The 16,442-nt window shown below is 42.5% G+C and overlaps 1 protein-coding gene across 1 annotated transcript in view; it reads right to left on the reverse strand.

Moving 5' to 3' along the window:
* The window catches only part of OTOGL (otogelin like), a 140,283-nt gene that overhangs the window by 101,515 nt on the left and 22,326 nt on the right, over nt 1-16,442 (reverse strand). Inside the window, exons 12-18 of the mRNA XM_039519864.1 lie at nt 15,981-16,087; nt 13,300-13,425; nt 10,860-10,968; nt 10,544-10,590; nt 8,101-8,246; nt 7,299-7,422; nt 2,622-2,799 (exon numbers count right to left, since the gene is read on the reverse strand). Coding sequence (XP_039375798.1) covers nt 2,622-2,799; nt 7,299-7,422; nt 8,101-8,246; nt 10,544-10,590; nt 10,860-10,968; nt 13,300-13,425; nt 15,981-16,087 — 837 coding nt within the window. The remainder of the gene's footprint in view (nt 1-2,621; nt 2,800-7,298; nt 7,423-8,100; nt 8,247-10,543; nt 10,591-10,859; nt 10,969-13,299; nt 13,426-15,980; nt 16,088-16,442) is intronic.

A 16,442-nucleotide genomic window follows, 5' to 3' on the forward strand; every position in this document is an offset into this window, starting at 1 on the left:
ACTGAGAAACACTGCATCCAATGTATGGATTTTGAACCAGAAAAATCCAACACAGTGCAAAAAGAATGACAATTTGAGAGTATGGAATATAAATTTAGGGCGGGATTTTCAAAAGCATTCAGTGTTGGCCTGATTCTCTTTGAAGTCAGCTTTATTATTGACATCAAGGGAGACAAGTTATGACAAAAATGGAGAGCTGTTAAAAAAATCTACCCTTAAAGCACACTTTAGTGGATTTCAATGGGAATTTGTTTATGTTTGTGCCTGTCTTTAAAAAGAAAAACATTGCATAATTGACCAATTTTATTATTAAATGCAAATCAAAACACTTTGTAAACAATGATCTAAAAAAGGAAGGCCAAAGTTCAGTTCTAAATAGAAAATGTGTAATGTTCTTTTTCACATATTCAAAGGCATTAACTTTTTAAAATAAAAGTTTCTCTCGTCAGCTCATAAGTTGCTGGAGCAGTCACGTGGCCCATAAACTCTTGCCTGTGATAGCCCAGGTAACCCCAGGGCCCAAGCCCTGACGTAAGTGACAGACACTAGCTGTTGTTGTGGACATGCTGATAAACTTAAGCTGCTTCCTCTGAGAAAATGAATCAGAATGAGTCCTGCTGTTTCTACTGGCCACATGGGTTAGGCTCAGCAAGTCAAAGAACCTCAAACACGTAAGCAAATTCACCATTCAGAAAAGCAGTCTCCACATTTTTTAGCTTTCAAAAAAGTATAATAAAAGTCAGGTTCAGCTTCAGCTAATATTTTACTGATGCAGAAATGTCTGACCTCACTTCCACCCCAAGCAAGTACATTCATAGCAGAGCTGGATGATCCAGGAGGGAGAGCAGAATTTGGCCATTGCTAAAACGTATGTGTTTAGTGAAGCATCAAAAAAGCTGACAGCCAGCCAATTCTCAATGATGTTTTAATTTTGTATTCAATATGTCAAACAAATATACTTTCTATAAAGAATTGTGATAGAGTTTGAAGGATTTTCAGGAAGGTAGAGAAGTAGGACTGAAGGGAAGAGGAAAGGGTATCCTTTGTGATTAAGGAATTCTTCTAGTTTAAAGTTGTGCCAATCCTAATAAAATTTAAGGAAAAAAATCAAGCAATAATAGTGTTTGGAAATCAAGGGAAGATGGTAACAGTATTGGATACTGTCATTTTTCCTGGTTCTGATGCCCTGTGCTGATAGTTTGGATTCAAAGGAGCTACCTGGAAATACCAGGAATAAAATGGTTCAATACACAGATGACATGTTAATCTTTCTTAAAAAGGAGGATGGCATACAGTGATTTACAGAGTAGTTTCTTGCCATGTCATGGTCGAGATAAATCAGCATGGTCACAGAAAGGCTGCTTTCCTTTGTTTAAAAAAACCCTGTTCAGTCCATAAATCAAAAGAGAACAAAATGTTTTCCAAAAAAAAGCGAATCTGCTAAAAAGTGAATTTTATTTATTGGTAAGCGTATACCAACTTCATCCCCCCAACAGAGAGCCATGAAATGACTTAAGATCCCATCAACTGTACTTCTCACTACCTTCCTGGTGCTGCAACCCCAATACAACCAAGAAATAAAGAAATCGTTAATCCTTTTGTGCTGGTGTTTCCCACTAAATCCGTCGCCAGCAGTGAACTTCATGCAAGGAAATCTGACCTCCGGCGCCAAGGAGTTAAACAATGATACAAAACCTGCCTTCTGTTAAATATTTGCTTTTACTCAGTTTGGGAATGAATCATCTCTCTGTCCTCTGAAACCCCTGTAGTAATTCCTGTAGAGTGCTGTCACTAAATCTAATAGAGAGGATAAAGATGCTGCTAGACTCAACCAAGCTGCTCAATGGATTTTTTCTGTTTGACTAATGATAAATATGTTAACTAATATGCTCTCTGGCAAATATAACAGCGCGATCATGATCTTGGCAGACGTAGATCTGACCTCTGCCAATTCAAACCACAGACAAGATGTAACAGACTAAAACAATCCCTTGATCAATTTTTAATACAAAATAGAGAAACACAATATAGCTATATTCTATATATGAGATGTATTCTGTGTATTAGATAAATCTCTAGTTGTTCATTTTTCTATGATTACACTGTCATAAATAACCATTTACATTTATATATTGTCTTGCATCCAAGCATCTCAAAACACTTTGCAGACATTAGTGAGTTAAGCAATTTCACTGTGAAGTAGATAAGTTATAGTCATTATTTTACACATAATAGAGTCCAGAGGTGAAATCCTCATCCCACTGAAGTCAAAGGGAGCTTTGCCATTGACTTCGATAGGGCAGAATTTCACATCAGGAATCCTGACTTCCAGGCCCCTTCTCAACTCACCAGACAACATTGTCTCTCTGTAAAACTGATGCATCTCACCTTGGGGGATGGAGGGGGAGGAGCACAAACACCTTGATTCTTAAGAATTTGACAGAGAAATAACCACTGCATAGGGTATTGAGTGAACCAATTTAATGTTAAAAAAGAAAGTTGTTGAGATTCTTGTAATTAAACTCAAGTGTTTGGGGTTTTTTTGAGTGATTGGTTAGATTTATCTGAATATTTCACCTGTTATTAAATTCAATCTAGACATATATAAAAAACAAACTTACAGAAAATCATCTCTTAAGTTCCCATTAAAAGTTCCACATAGACCTAGAGTTCTTCTTTTCCAGCTGGTATTGACTTGTATATAAAGTCTCTCCCCATCTTTAGCAAATTGAATCTTTAAACCAAATCTAGTTTTCAGCTGCACAAACAAAGAAGACAGGTTCTGAATTTCAATGTCCCCTGCACATAACAGAAAAAAAAATAAGTCATTTTTCCTTGGTTGAAATATTTCCATACAGAAACCAGCCCTATGGTTTTAAATGTTTCAACTTAAAAAAAAAAAAAAAAAACTTTGAAAAGTAGGGAAATGCAATTAATGGACCAATGGACTATACACAACCTCAGAACACTCCAAATATCCCTGCCCACCCTGCACCAAAACTAATGGAGCCAACCGTGTACCACACTGTGACAGGCCCAATTGTGGTTCACTACTCTGTGTCAGCAACTCTTCTCAGGCCTGACATACTCACTACACCACTATGGTTATAATTGGTATCTAAAAGCTGTCATGTAATTTGCCATTGGAAAATTAATAACTCATTGATCATTAATATGTTTGTGCGATATATGTACATGGTGTGCATTAAGAGTTATGGATATATGCTGTTTAAACCAGGCATGTCATATGGAGTTGGCAAACAGCTCTGCCCTAGACAAACAAAAGTGTATTGGCTTCTTTGACCAGCCCTGTTGTCAGGCGGAGACAAGGAAGGCCCATTTACATATTAGTTAAACTAAACTATTAAGTGGGGAGAGGAGATCGCTTCCAGCAGAAAAGAGAAACTTTATCTGGGATATAAAGACATGGGGACTTAACCTTAAGTGATAAGCAATTGAATCAACAGATTGTATACAATATTACAGTATTAAAGTGTATCGAGTGAGGTGTTATGAAAGCCTTTGACACACTAGTGATTAATAGCATTGTAAAATGTATATATTGACACCATATAAGGAATTATGGATACTCATTGGTATTAAGCTTTACAGCCTATGTCCAAACAAAGGGAGAAACATGCCTCTCTGATAGGAGGGCAGGTCACAGCTATTCACTTGTCTCCCATATAAATTAAACATGGTGGAATAAAAACAATTGAAACCCCATTTACTTACAGGGGGAGGGGAAGACCACAAGAAGGAAAGAACAGCACAAGGTTACCCCACCTCTTGAAACAAGGTCATTGAATTTTGGAAGATATAAGCAAAGACAGATACCATCTCTGGCATCCACTACTAGACAGACAAGGTGACAGAGGTCTTGCAAGCTGAGAGAGATGGGTCCTTCAACCAAAGGGGGGAGAGTTAAAGTCTCTGGGATTTGAATATAGCTGAGAAACCTGCTTAGGCAGAGATCTTTCACCTAGGAAGACGTAGGAAGTCAGTGTCTTGTACTTTTGTGGAAGATCATGACCTGAGGAAAGTCAGACAGGGTTGGGAAGAAGGAAGGCTGGTGAGAAAAATCATCTTGAACAAAGCCTGTACCTTGCTAGACTAGGTTTTAAACTTCTGGATGCATGTTTTCACTTTGATTTGCTTGTAACCATTTCTACATTTATTTATTTTTTAGTTGGCTTCACTTAACCTATGTTCTATTGTTACTAAATGTTTTATTTTTATTATAAACCTACTCAGTGTTGTGTTTGCAAGAAAGTGTATATTTATCCCAGTGAAGTTAATAAGATTTAATGTGCTTTTGTCTCTTTAAAGGAGCAAACAAACCTTATTATTTCTCTGAGTTGTCCAGGAGAGGGCTGGACACTTCAGGGCACAGAGTTTTGGAGAAATTCAGGAATGGAAGTGCATTGGGGTCACTTTGCTGGTTGTAACCCAGGCTGATGGAAGGCAGACAGACTGCTGGGGTCAGACAGTGCTGACCCAGGGCTATCTAGCACACACACACACACACACACACACACACACTCTCTCTCTCTCTCTCAAGGTGTGACCTGCATGTCTGTAGGCTAGCTGTGAGCGTTTCAGGCTGGGAGCTACAGCAGCAGAACATTTTAAAACACCCAGGGCTGCAGAGCACATGGTGACATAACCCCCAAACCCTGCAACACACATCTTCAACATTGGCAAAATGAACCAGATGCCACAACTACAGTGTACCATAATCAGCATAAAAAATGTATGCATCACCTTCCTGTACATGTCAGCTACTAGACCAGAGACTATTCTCCATTCTTTGACTAGACAACAACAATAACATCATGCCTCTGGTGAGACGAATGACAGTTTCATTGATGACAGAGTCAAGGGAGAATATGAACCTATTCCAGTATCTGCCAAAGACTCCCTGTGTAACTTTGGGCAAATCACTCAATCTCTGTACCTGAGCTTTCTCTTCTGCAAAATGGGAATGGTACAACTTTCTTGACTCACAGGGGCATTGTGAGGTTAATTAACAGAGGTTTATTGCAGTCTTTATACAGAAAATGCTACCTAATAATTTTATTATTAATTATTATTACTACATTTCATATACAAACAAAAAGCTAGAAGGTGGATAGAAAGCTGACTAGATTGTCGGGCTCAACAGGTAGTGATCAATGGCTCCATGTCTAGTGGCAGCCAGTATCAAGCGGAGTGCCTAAGGGTCGGTCCTGGGGCTGGTTTTGTTCAATATCTTCATTAACAATCTGGAGGATGGTGTGGACTGCACCCTCAGCAAGTTTGCAGATGACACTAAACTGGAAGGAGAGGTAGATACGCTGGAGGGTAAGGATAGGATACAGAGGGACCAAGACAAATTAGAGGATTGGGCCAAAAGAAATCTGATGAGGTTCAACAAGGACAAGTGCAGAGTCCTGCACTTAGAACAGAAGAATCCCATGCACTGCTACAGACTAGGGACCGAATAGCTAGGCAGCAGTTCTGCAGAAGAGGACCTAGGGGTTACAGTGGATGAGAAGCTGGATATGAGTCAACAGTGTGCCCTTGTTGCCAAGAAGGCTAATGGCATTTTGGGCTGTATAAGTAGGGGCATTGCCAGCAGATCAAGGGATGTGATCATTCCCCTCTATTCAACAATGGTGAGGCCTCATCTGGAGTACTGTGTCCAGTTTTGGCCCCCACATTACAGGAAGGATGTGGAAAAATTGGAAAGAGTCCAGCGGAGGGCAACAAAAATGATTGGGGGGCTTGAACACATGACTTGTGAGGAGAGGCTGAGGGAACTGGGATTGTTTAATCTACAGAAGAGAAGAATGAGGGCGGATTTGATAGCTGCTTTCAACTACCTGAAAGGGGGTTCCAAAGAGGATGGATCTAGACTGTTCTCAGTGGTACCAGATGACAGAACAAGGAGCAATGGCCTCAAGTTGCAGTGGGGGAGGTTTAGGTCGGATATTAGGAAAAACTTTTTCATTCAGAGAGTGGTGAAGCACTGGAATGGGTTATCTAGGGAGGTGGTGGAATCTCCTTCCTTAAAGGTTTTTAAGCTCAGGCTTGATAAAGCCCTCGCTGGGATGATTTAGTTGGGGATTGGTCCTGCTTCGATCAGGGGGTTGGACTAGATGATCTTCCAACTCTGATATTCTATGATTCTAAAATCCCTATCCAGCACCAAGTCCACCTTCCTAATAAAACCCTTATAGTGGGCAATGAAAATTTTACAATCATTGTATCCAATTATTATCAATAGTGGTTGGGTTCCCTGCAGTTGCAGACATCTTAAACCCAGTATGCCTTTGCAGCTAATTTACATAACACTCTTTTGCATAACTGCAGTGAAAATGGTTTAAGATGCCTGCAGCTTCAGACAAAACACTTCAATATACAAAACTTTAAAATGTTCCTAGCTATAGCCAAAACATTCCGCTACCCAGGGTTTAATAACATGTCCTAGCTGTAATACCAAGGTATTTGCCAGAGACAAATATTTACCTTATAAGGATGTTCCACAAGGTAGTGAGGCTAAAAAGGTAGAGCTTCTTAACTACATTCCCAAACTTTCCTGTGCTTAAGCTTTAATGTTTTGGGGTGGAGTTTTTTTAAGTGTTATCTTAAGTTTTGAATTCCTTGCCTCATGTCTTTGATAATTAAAATATTCTGCTGAGCGGTTTCCTCCCAAACCAACTAACTCATTTATACATATTCACAACATCTTAACAAGTTTGTCTGAGAAGTGGACATAATCAGATGCTAGCTTCAACCTTAGAATCTCACTAGTTAATCCTCAAAACAACCCTCTGAGGCAGGTAAATATTATTTCACAGTTTTAAAAGTGTGGAAATTGAGACAAAAAGGTGAACTAAATTTCCCAAAGTCACATAGTAAATCAGTATCAGAGTCAAGACTCATGTAGTCTCAGCTCTCAAACCCATGCAGATGCCATTAAACCAAGTTGTGCCTCGTTTGCATTTTGGCTTGCAACATGTTCCAAGAATAAGCAGGACCATCCCTTTAGCATCAGGACAATCCGGTAAAAAAAAAATCAGAATGGCTGACATCTATAGATGTCCTTGGCAGTATAACACAGGGATTCCCCACCCCTACATAAAGTATTTCTAGAGTATATGCAGCATTCCATAGAAGGTTAAGTCTTTTAACAGTAGTTAGCACCTTTCATGGTTTGGGTCTTCCAAGGAATTATTTACTTGTAGAAAAGTATAATAAAAAGCATTAGAAAATATGAAGGCAAGAATGTGAACTCTAATCCATGTTTTTCTTACCATTAAAGTTAAAACCCTGGCTAGGGCCAGTTTGGACTTCACCATCCCTGGTAAGAGTCACTTGTTTACTCATATCATCTTCAAGAACTAGTGTTACAGACTGGATGCAGCCATGGTCAAGGTTCTGAGTGAAAATGAATTTTATCAGACAGACAGAAAGATACAAAGAGTGTTTTACTAACACTGAATTAAACTTCAGTTTGTTCATCCAAAAGTATGTTAAAATAATGTCAAGTATTTCACTTTTTTTTTAAAATGAAATTAAAAGTTAAGGTTGCTGTTAACTCAGACCAATATCATATCCTGAACTCTTCAGACACAAACTGATGGCAGTTAACGTTTTAATATTTTTGTGACCTTCTTAAACATACTGTTCCAAGGAATGTGATATCCTATAAAATAACAAATAAGTGTCTCAGACTGCTAAGAAATCTCTCTTACCTAGCTGGCAGTATATTAAACCTATCAGTTCTTCAGTAAGAGTGTTTTTCTGTCTAAGACACCTGCTCAGGCTGTAACCAAATATGTAGATACCTGTGTAATCATGCATGAATGAAAAGGTCTGTTGACTTAATCCCAGAAAGGCAGCAATTAATTTTACAAAGGGCAATAGTGGTAACACACAGATCATGATCAAACTATATTTAGCTCCTCAGTGTAAAAAGAAGCAAAACTGTTTCAATTTTGTTTCTGATATTATTACTAGTAAGCATGCCTGGTTAATTTACATTGGCTGGCTATGTAAGATTACCTGCTATTTTTATGTACCCATTTATCATCTCAAATTCAAGTGTGAGCTTACCTGACCACATGGAGCTTTCTGTAAAGTGATTGTGAATTTGTCTTTCCCAGTGCCTTTTACCAGAATATACTGACAAATTCCGAGAAAGGTATAATGACGACCATCAAACGTTGTAAAATGAGAGTCACCTACGATGGTGCACTCAGCTTGAGAGAAAGAACAATGTTCAATAAATAGGAAAGTTCATTTGCACAGAGCCATATCATAGAGTCAGAGATGGAAAAGAGGCAATGCAGGAACATTTCCCTACCATATATTCTCAAGCACATTATCCCGCCTAGTTTAAATCTAGCTAGTTATCATGATGGCTGGTGCCACATTTAGTGCATGCGAAGTATCACATCTTACATTTCCATCAGAAACCACCTCATCAAATGCAGTTTTACATGTGCAGCATCCCTAGGTTCTAATCAGGCACACGTCACCATGCTATCTGAGTGCCCTCCCCCTTCAAAATAAGAAGAATTAATGCAAGACAAAGCCCAACAAGAAGATTATATTCTGCACACACATACACCCAACTATCTCCTGTGAGGTTCCTGGAATACTTTTCCTCCTCTTTTCTCTGCATGTTAGAGACAGAGACAGAGAGAGCATGTTTCTCTCTTTTATTTTCCCTTTCTTAGTTGTTGCTGTTTTGGGAAGGATAGATTAAAAGACAATGAGTCGTGCATTGCATGCTGAAGGAGGTTAGGTAGGTAGTCATTCTTATCCTTCCACCAGGAGTGCCATAGTCTAGAGACAGTTGCCTGGAAAGCTCTGTTCCACTTCCATGAATTTAACCTCCTGATTTTGAGTTTTATCATTTCTATGAAATGTAACTGTCAAAGGAGATCTTGGTCCCTGAGGTACAAGAGTTATTGAATAGGTGTTGAATAACTTTGTCCAGAGCAATGGAGGCCTTAAAAATGAGGCCTATTATCTTTAAATTAACTTCTTGCTCTATGCAGAGAAAGCTCAGCACCAGGATGATGTGCTCTTATCACTGTTTGTATTATGATAATATCTAGATGCTCCAATCATGGACCCATTGTGCTAGGCACTGTAAAGCACAATAGAAAGATGGTACCTGCCCTGAAGAACATGAAGACAAGAGACAACAGGTGGATACAACAAAAAGATTGAGGGAAGCGTAAGGTAACAGTAGGATGATATGGTCAGATAATGAGCACACCAGTGGTCTAATCATTGCTCTTTGCATCCAATTATTTAATCTTTCCTGTTTGCTTATTATCATCCCTAAACCCCTAAAGCATATCTGTTTCTCTTATCTTTTGCAGCTTCTGGGCCACATATTCAGTATAGAATCATAGGACTGGAAGGGACCTCAAGAGGTCATCTAATGCAGTCCCCTGCACTCATGGCAGAACTAAGTATTATCTAGACCTTCCTGGTCTAGGTGTTTGTCTAACCTGCTCTTAAAAATCTCCAATGATTGAGATTCCACAACTTCTCTAGGCAATTTATTCCAGTGCTTAACCACCCTGAGAGTTGGGAAGTTTTTCCAATTTCCAACCTAAACTGCCCTCTACTGCAATTTAAGCCCATTTCTTCTTGTTCTATCCTCAGAGCAGGGGCGGCTCTAGAAATTAGGCTGCCCCAGGCAGCGCGGTGTGCTGCGCCCCTTCCTCCTCGGTCCCCCGCCCCTCTTCCCTTCCCTGTTGGTTCTCCAGCTCCGCAGGTCCACCGAGCCCCGGACGGACGACCCGCTGGCAGGCATGAGCTCCGAGGGCCGGAGCGACCGCGAAGCGGGCCTGCCTGCGGGCGGCGGCGGGCGGGGGGGGCGGTCGCGCGGCGCGGCGCTGCCGCTGCGCAGTCATGCCCGCGCCGAGGGCCGCCCGAGCCAGCCCCGCCCCCCTCTCGCTCCGCAGTCCCGTCGCGCGGGTCCGGCGCCGCCGCCGCGGGCAGACCACCCGCAGGCACAGCCGCCCACAGGTCCACCCCCCCCCTGCCCCCTAGATTTTTGCTGGCCTGGCAACAGCTTGCGCTGCTGCCTGCTGGTGCCTAGCCTCAGAGGTTAAGGAGAACAATTTTTCTCACTCCTCCTTGTAATAACCTTTTATGTACTTGAAAACTGTTAAGTTCTCCAGACTAAACAAACCCAATTTTTTCAATCTTCCCTCATAGGTCATGTTTTCTCGACCTTTAATCATTTTTGTTGCTCTTCTCTGCACTTTCTCCAATTTGTGCACATCTTTCCTGAAATGTGGCACCCAAAACTGGACACAGTACTCCAGTTGAGGTCTAATCAGTGTGAAGTAAAGTGGAAGAATTACTTCTCATGGCTTGGTTACAACATTCCTGCTAATACAACCCAGAATGCTATTTGCTTTTTTTGCAACAGAGTTACACTGTTGACTCATATTTAGCTTGTGATCCACTATGACCCCCAGATCGCTGGTGATCCCTATACTGGTGATAGGAATAATTAAAATGCAGTTACCTGGACAGTCATGTTCAGTGCAGTTCCAAACGCCACCAGTACAAGTACTAAATAAAGCACAAAAAGACAGAACATGCTTTTTGTTCCGGTTTTTAGAAAAAAATTGATTTTGTAAGTCTTCAGACATGTCACAAATTTATACTTCATTTAGGGGTACATTTTCTCTGTATTCTAGTTAGATAGAGAACACGGATTGTAGATACAGATATAGAATAGCCTTGAAAAATGTAATGTAACTTGGTAAACATCCTACAATGAATTAAATATAGGCAAGCAAATACATGAAAAAGGAAAGAGTGGATTAGAGGTTACATACCACTGACTGCATTCTTGTTCAATTTTTGAGCCGGCAGAGAAGGCCTTCCCATGATAAATACAAGGACAACTTGACACAGAGATACAAGTTCCATTGTCCATAACGAGACCTATTTTTGTTTAAAAAAAAAAAAAAGGACTGAAAACAAGATAGGAATATTAGGGGTCTGCTGTTCACTCTATATGTTCACTTGGTCATAGGGACACCATTTTCATGATATTTCAGTGGGTGGTTTTATCCCAGAGCGCCTGTCTCCTCTCCATGACCCCCATTGTACAGATGGAGAACTGAGGCAAAGCAGGCCATTTGTCCAGTTTTAAACCAGACCGTCCAGATTCTAAATGGTTTGTCCCCTGTCCAGTACTGAGACAAAACCAGGCATGATTTTATCTGAAATCATGGATGCAGGGCGCCATTTTGAAGAGTGTGCCACGCCATCCCCACCCCACCCCACCATGACCATTCATGCACGGTTGCACCAGTGGGGGCAGGGTGGCTCACCCTTTCAAATGGTGTCCTCTATGTCAGTGGGTCTCAACCAGAAGTTCAGGGCCTGCTAGGGGGCCACAAGCAGATTTCAAGGGGTCCATCAAAATAAACCAGAGAGCAGGGCCAGCATTAGACTCACTGGGGCCCAGGGCAGAAAGCAGAAGCCCAAGGTCTGCTGCCTGGGTCTGAAGCCCAAGCCCAACCAACTTAACTTCACAGGGCTGCCTGGGGCCCTGGGCAATTTCCCTGCTTGCTACCCCTAGCACCAGCCCTGTCTTTTAATCTACTGGATATGCAGAAAAACAGTTGGTGTGGCACAGGTTGGCCGTGGAGTTTTTATAGCATGTAGAGGTGCGGGGAGGGGCTCAGAAAGAAAAAAGTTGAGAACCACTGCTCTACATGGTGTGACCTCACATGCACAGCACACCAAGGGACAGTGTCAGGAAGGTGGTGTGACCATGCTGTTCCTGGAAGTATTGGAATGCATGAGTTGCCACCCTAACTGGGCTACAAAGAGACTAAGGGCATGTCTACACTTACCGTGGATCGACGCTGGGTCACCTAGTGGGTCACCTAGTGAAGACCTGCTAAATTGACCACCAATCACTATCCCGGAGACTCCAGTACTCCACCGGAACAAGAAGCATAAGGTAAGTCGACGGGAGAGTTTCTCCCATTGACCCAGTGTGGTACAGACACTGCAATAAGTCAACCTAAGCTATGTTGACTCCAGCTACGTTATTCATGTAGCTGGAGTTGCGTAACTTCGATCAACTTAACCCTGTAGCATAGACCTGCCCTAAGTGACTCGCCCAAGGTCACGCAGGATGTCCATGGTACAGCAGGGAATTGATCTGAATCTCCCACATCCCAGACCAGTGACTCAACTGCTGGGCCATCCTTGTGCTCCACTGTTCACTCTGCAGCATAAAAGTTCAATTCAGCGAAAGGGTGAAATCAGTGTTTAATTTGTGCCAGGGATGAGTCCTGGCACTTCTAGGCTTGGCAGTTCAAAGCTCTGGCACCTCAGGGCTTGCTGCATCAGTAAGGAATGTAAAAAAATTGTTTGAGACCCGCACCTAATTGCTTGAGCCCCTCTTTCATTACAAATTAAGCACTGAATGAAATTCACCCCAAAGCAAGGTGTCCACTTAAATTGCACCACTTACTAGTTTAAAAGGAATTACGAGGGGGTTGTGATGGAGGTCTTTGAGCAGATCTTTTGAAGCAGCTTGAATTTCACCCTGAATGTGCACGCCATGTACAATACCCGCAATGATCCCATAGAACCATACAAATTTGAAATGGAAAAGACTGGTGGGGTCACACAGTCCATTGCAGAGCTGTTCCCTGCAGTCCAACATCTTGTCTTTTGTTGAGTCTAGCTTTAAGGAAGATAATCTTCCTGAACACAGCATAAAATATCGGCACTATTTAAAAAACTCAAAACAATTAGGAAAAATTCAGATTCGCTAGTTAAAACTCATGCAACTTTTTTATTTGTTTAGCTCACCCAAGATATCACCCAAGTTTTAACTGATATGGTCTGATTCATAGTTGCACTGTATTTTGAATGATCTTTTAGAAGAAGGGATAGTTCAGTGGTTTGAGCATTAGCCTGCTAAACCCAAGGTTGTGAGTTCAACCCTTGAGGAGGCCATTTAGGGAACTGGGGTAAAATTCTGTCTGGGGATTTGCTTTGAGCAGGGGGTTGGACTAGATGACATCCTGAGGTCCCTTCCAACCCTAATATTCTATAATAATACAACCAATGCATAAAACATTAGCAGGAGGAAAGAAAGTATGGATATATTAAACTAAAATAGAAGCTTATGTATGTAAAATATACATTTTTTCTGATTTTTAATTTTAAGCAGTCTATGACACTATAGTTGTGTTGTCAGGCATTAGTTTAACATTAATATGTCCTGTGACAATATTAGATACTTACCATCTGGACAGTAACAGCCATCTAAGCAATGGAGGTTGCTGCCAAGACAATCCTTTTCAAATGTGCAGGTTGGAGGGCAACAACTAATGCAATCCCGATGGACAAAACTGTCTTCACACTTTTCACCTAAAACGTGTACAAGTTACACTGGACATTAGTGCATTATGCTTCCTTTATAAGTTAGAAAACCTTCGTCAGTCCTTTTTTTTTAAACACAATGCACCTTACCAAATAAATAGTTGTGCAATGTTTCTGGTATAGTTCATTATTGTAACATAAATCTACTTTTAAAAGCCCATTAACACCTCTCCAGTCATAACGGGAAGGGGAATTAAGTGGGGGCTTATAGAATGCTGTAATAAACCATAAATCCAGTGTCTCTATTCTATTTTCCCCTATGACTGGAGAGATGTTAATTGGGCCTCTTCACCTTAAATGGTCCCCTGAAATATGTGTTAACTACTTATGCTAAACAATCTGTTCCACCTTGTATTTAGCTGTTATACTCGAGTACATTTCCCAGACCTGAAGCAGAGCTCTGTGTAGCTTGAAAGCTTGTCTCTCTCACCAACAGAAGTTGGTCTAGTAAAAGATATTACCTCACCCACCTTGTCTTTCTAATATCCTGGGACCATCATGGCCACAGCAACACTGCATATGTTACAATATGACATTTTAAAAAATCTTAAATATGCTTTAGTTTTGTATCCAATTATTACTATCTCCAACTCAATGGAATACAATTGTACCTAACATTAAAAAAGCAACTATAGACCTGAAACTACAGCTTATTCACCAAAAGACACATTTCCAAATATAGTGGTCCCCACACAGACCATGGGTGTAGTTTGAAGGGATGCAGGAGGGGCATTGCCCCCCCAAACAGAGGTAAGGTGTGGGGGGGCACATGAGGTCATGTGCTACTCCCCCCCTCCCGATTTCAACAAGTACTGAGCTGCCCTACAGGGCTTGCTTTGCTCGGGGGGGGGGGAGGCTCTGTCCGTCCCAAACTGTGCCTCCCCCAAAGGATGGGGAGCAGAAGTGAGCAGCTGCTCCAGGTTGCTAGCTCGGCAGCTGGATGCCGCCCTCCTGGGTCCTAGTGCCCAATCCGTTTCCCGTACAAGAGTGAGTGCCTACTGGGGGCAGGGTGGGTTTGAGGGGAGGGGGATGGGGAGAAGAGACAGTGGGGAAGAGGAGAGTAGGGCAGGGGAAGAGAAAGGGATGGGGCGGGGGCAGGGGAAGTGGGGTGCGATGGGGAATAGAACGGGATATGGGAATGGTGAGGGGGAACAGGAGCCGGGATGGGGCATCCCCTCGGTAGCAGCAGCAGCCCCAGCAGGGAGGCACCAGAGCGGCCACATCGCTGCAGCAGCCAGTGCCAGAGTGGCCGCAGCTCCCGTGTGCAGGTCATCACAGCAGACAGCAGCAGCTAAGGTTCCTCCATTAAGCCAGCAAGGACCATCCCATCCCCTTTCCCCCCGGGCACCGTCAGGCCAGGTACTGTTCCAGGCTGGGGGATAGAGACAGTTAAATGAATCCAATTTTCCCGTTAGATTTAATGTAAATGACGGGGGTTAGGTTCCAAGGAAATTTGGGGGGGGGGGCAGACAAAAGGCATTATATACTGTCTTGTGGTGGAAAGGTGCCCCTGGCTTACCCCTGGGGCTCAGGGCTGGGGCTGCAGGGTCTGGAAGGGAATTAGGGTGCGCGAGGGTGCTCAGGGTGGGAGTTCAGGAGGAGGTTCAGGGCTGGGGCAGGCAGGAGGTGCAGAGCACTTATCTGGGGCAGCTCCTGTTTGGTGCAGGGGGTGTGCAGGTGGCTCTGCACAGCGCGGCACCGCTCCCGTGGTCTTGATTCTGGGAGCCACAATTCTGGGAGCTGCCCCCCACCCCAGCAGGCAGGGCCACTCAGAATGCAGGGGCTTTGGGGGCTGCAGGCCACTTCTCTCCAGCTGGCTTTGAATGGGGAAAACGCCACTTCTCTCCAGCCACTGGCTGCGCGGCTGCCCCTGCTCCTCCTGAGTCCTCTGGCCCATGCTCACCGGGCCCCGCAAACCCTAAAGCCCCTGTGTTCCAGGTGGCCCTGCCTGCTCGCTTCTCTTTCAGAAAGTCCTAAGCACTGCCAAACAACTGTTTGGCGGTGGGGGAAGCACTGGGAGGGAGGGAAGAAGGGGAGGGGAGGAGGCGGAGAAGAGGAACTTGTTCAATTCTCCCTTGTAAAGTCAGCCAAACGACGTTATAAGGGAGCATTGCACAAGTATGTATGTTCCCTAATGGAGCAGTGACGTAACTTCGAAGCAACGTTAAGCGGGAGAATGTTAAGTGAGGAGTTACTGTACCTGGAGGTTACCTAGTGGTATGGCTCCAATATGCAGCTTTGGTCACTAAAATAATTAATCCTGCAAAAATGGAAGAGTCGATCCCTACCAAACATCAATGCCTGGCTCAATGATAAGGCTGACCTCGCAGCAAACGAACGACTGGCATTCCGAAAAATTCCAAGTAATTTGGACTTGTTAGAGGCCCCTGATTAAGGTTGACCCTGAAGATAGATAGATCTTTCCTTCCCCTCCTTTAATCCTAATCCTTTTTGTTTACTTTGTGTATTATGTTGAATCTGCTATTTTAGTGTATGTGGAAAAATTAACAAAACATTATAAATATTAAAAAGTTGATACTTACTACAGGCAGGAAAATCCTCCCTCCAGTCCCGTATGGGGTAGCCTGCATGTGAGCATGCTCTAGCATACTCTGTCACTGCTCGGCAGTAAGTTTCATCATCATCCACTCTGAAGTGGTAAAATAATCCTGTCATCACTAAATCCTAAATTGAATAGTCATATAAATATCTGCTACGTGACATTACAGAACTCTCCACAGAGTTGGCCTTTCACAGTTAAAAGGGGTTACAGTTTTTGAGGCTTTAAATAGCATCACTTAAAAAAGAAACTAGGGATACTGATTATGCTTTTGTATTTTTTACCATTTGACCCAACAAAAGATTTTTGCTTTATTTTAATGTTACAACAAAGAATGAGTAACATTTATTACAAAAGATTAGCAATGCTCATTAATAGAAACAATTTGGGAGAGGAAGGGTGGTCTTGTGCTGAAGACAATGGCCTGCAAGTATGGAAATCTGGG

The sequence above is a fragment of the Mauremys reevesii genome, linkage group 1 (assembly GCF_016161935.1).
Source record: "Mauremys reevesii isolate NIE-2019 linkage group 1, ASM1616193v1, whole genome shotgun sequence".
Taxonomy (NCBI): Eukaryota; Metazoa; Chordata; order Testudines; family Geoemydidae; genus Mauremys; species Mauremys reevesii.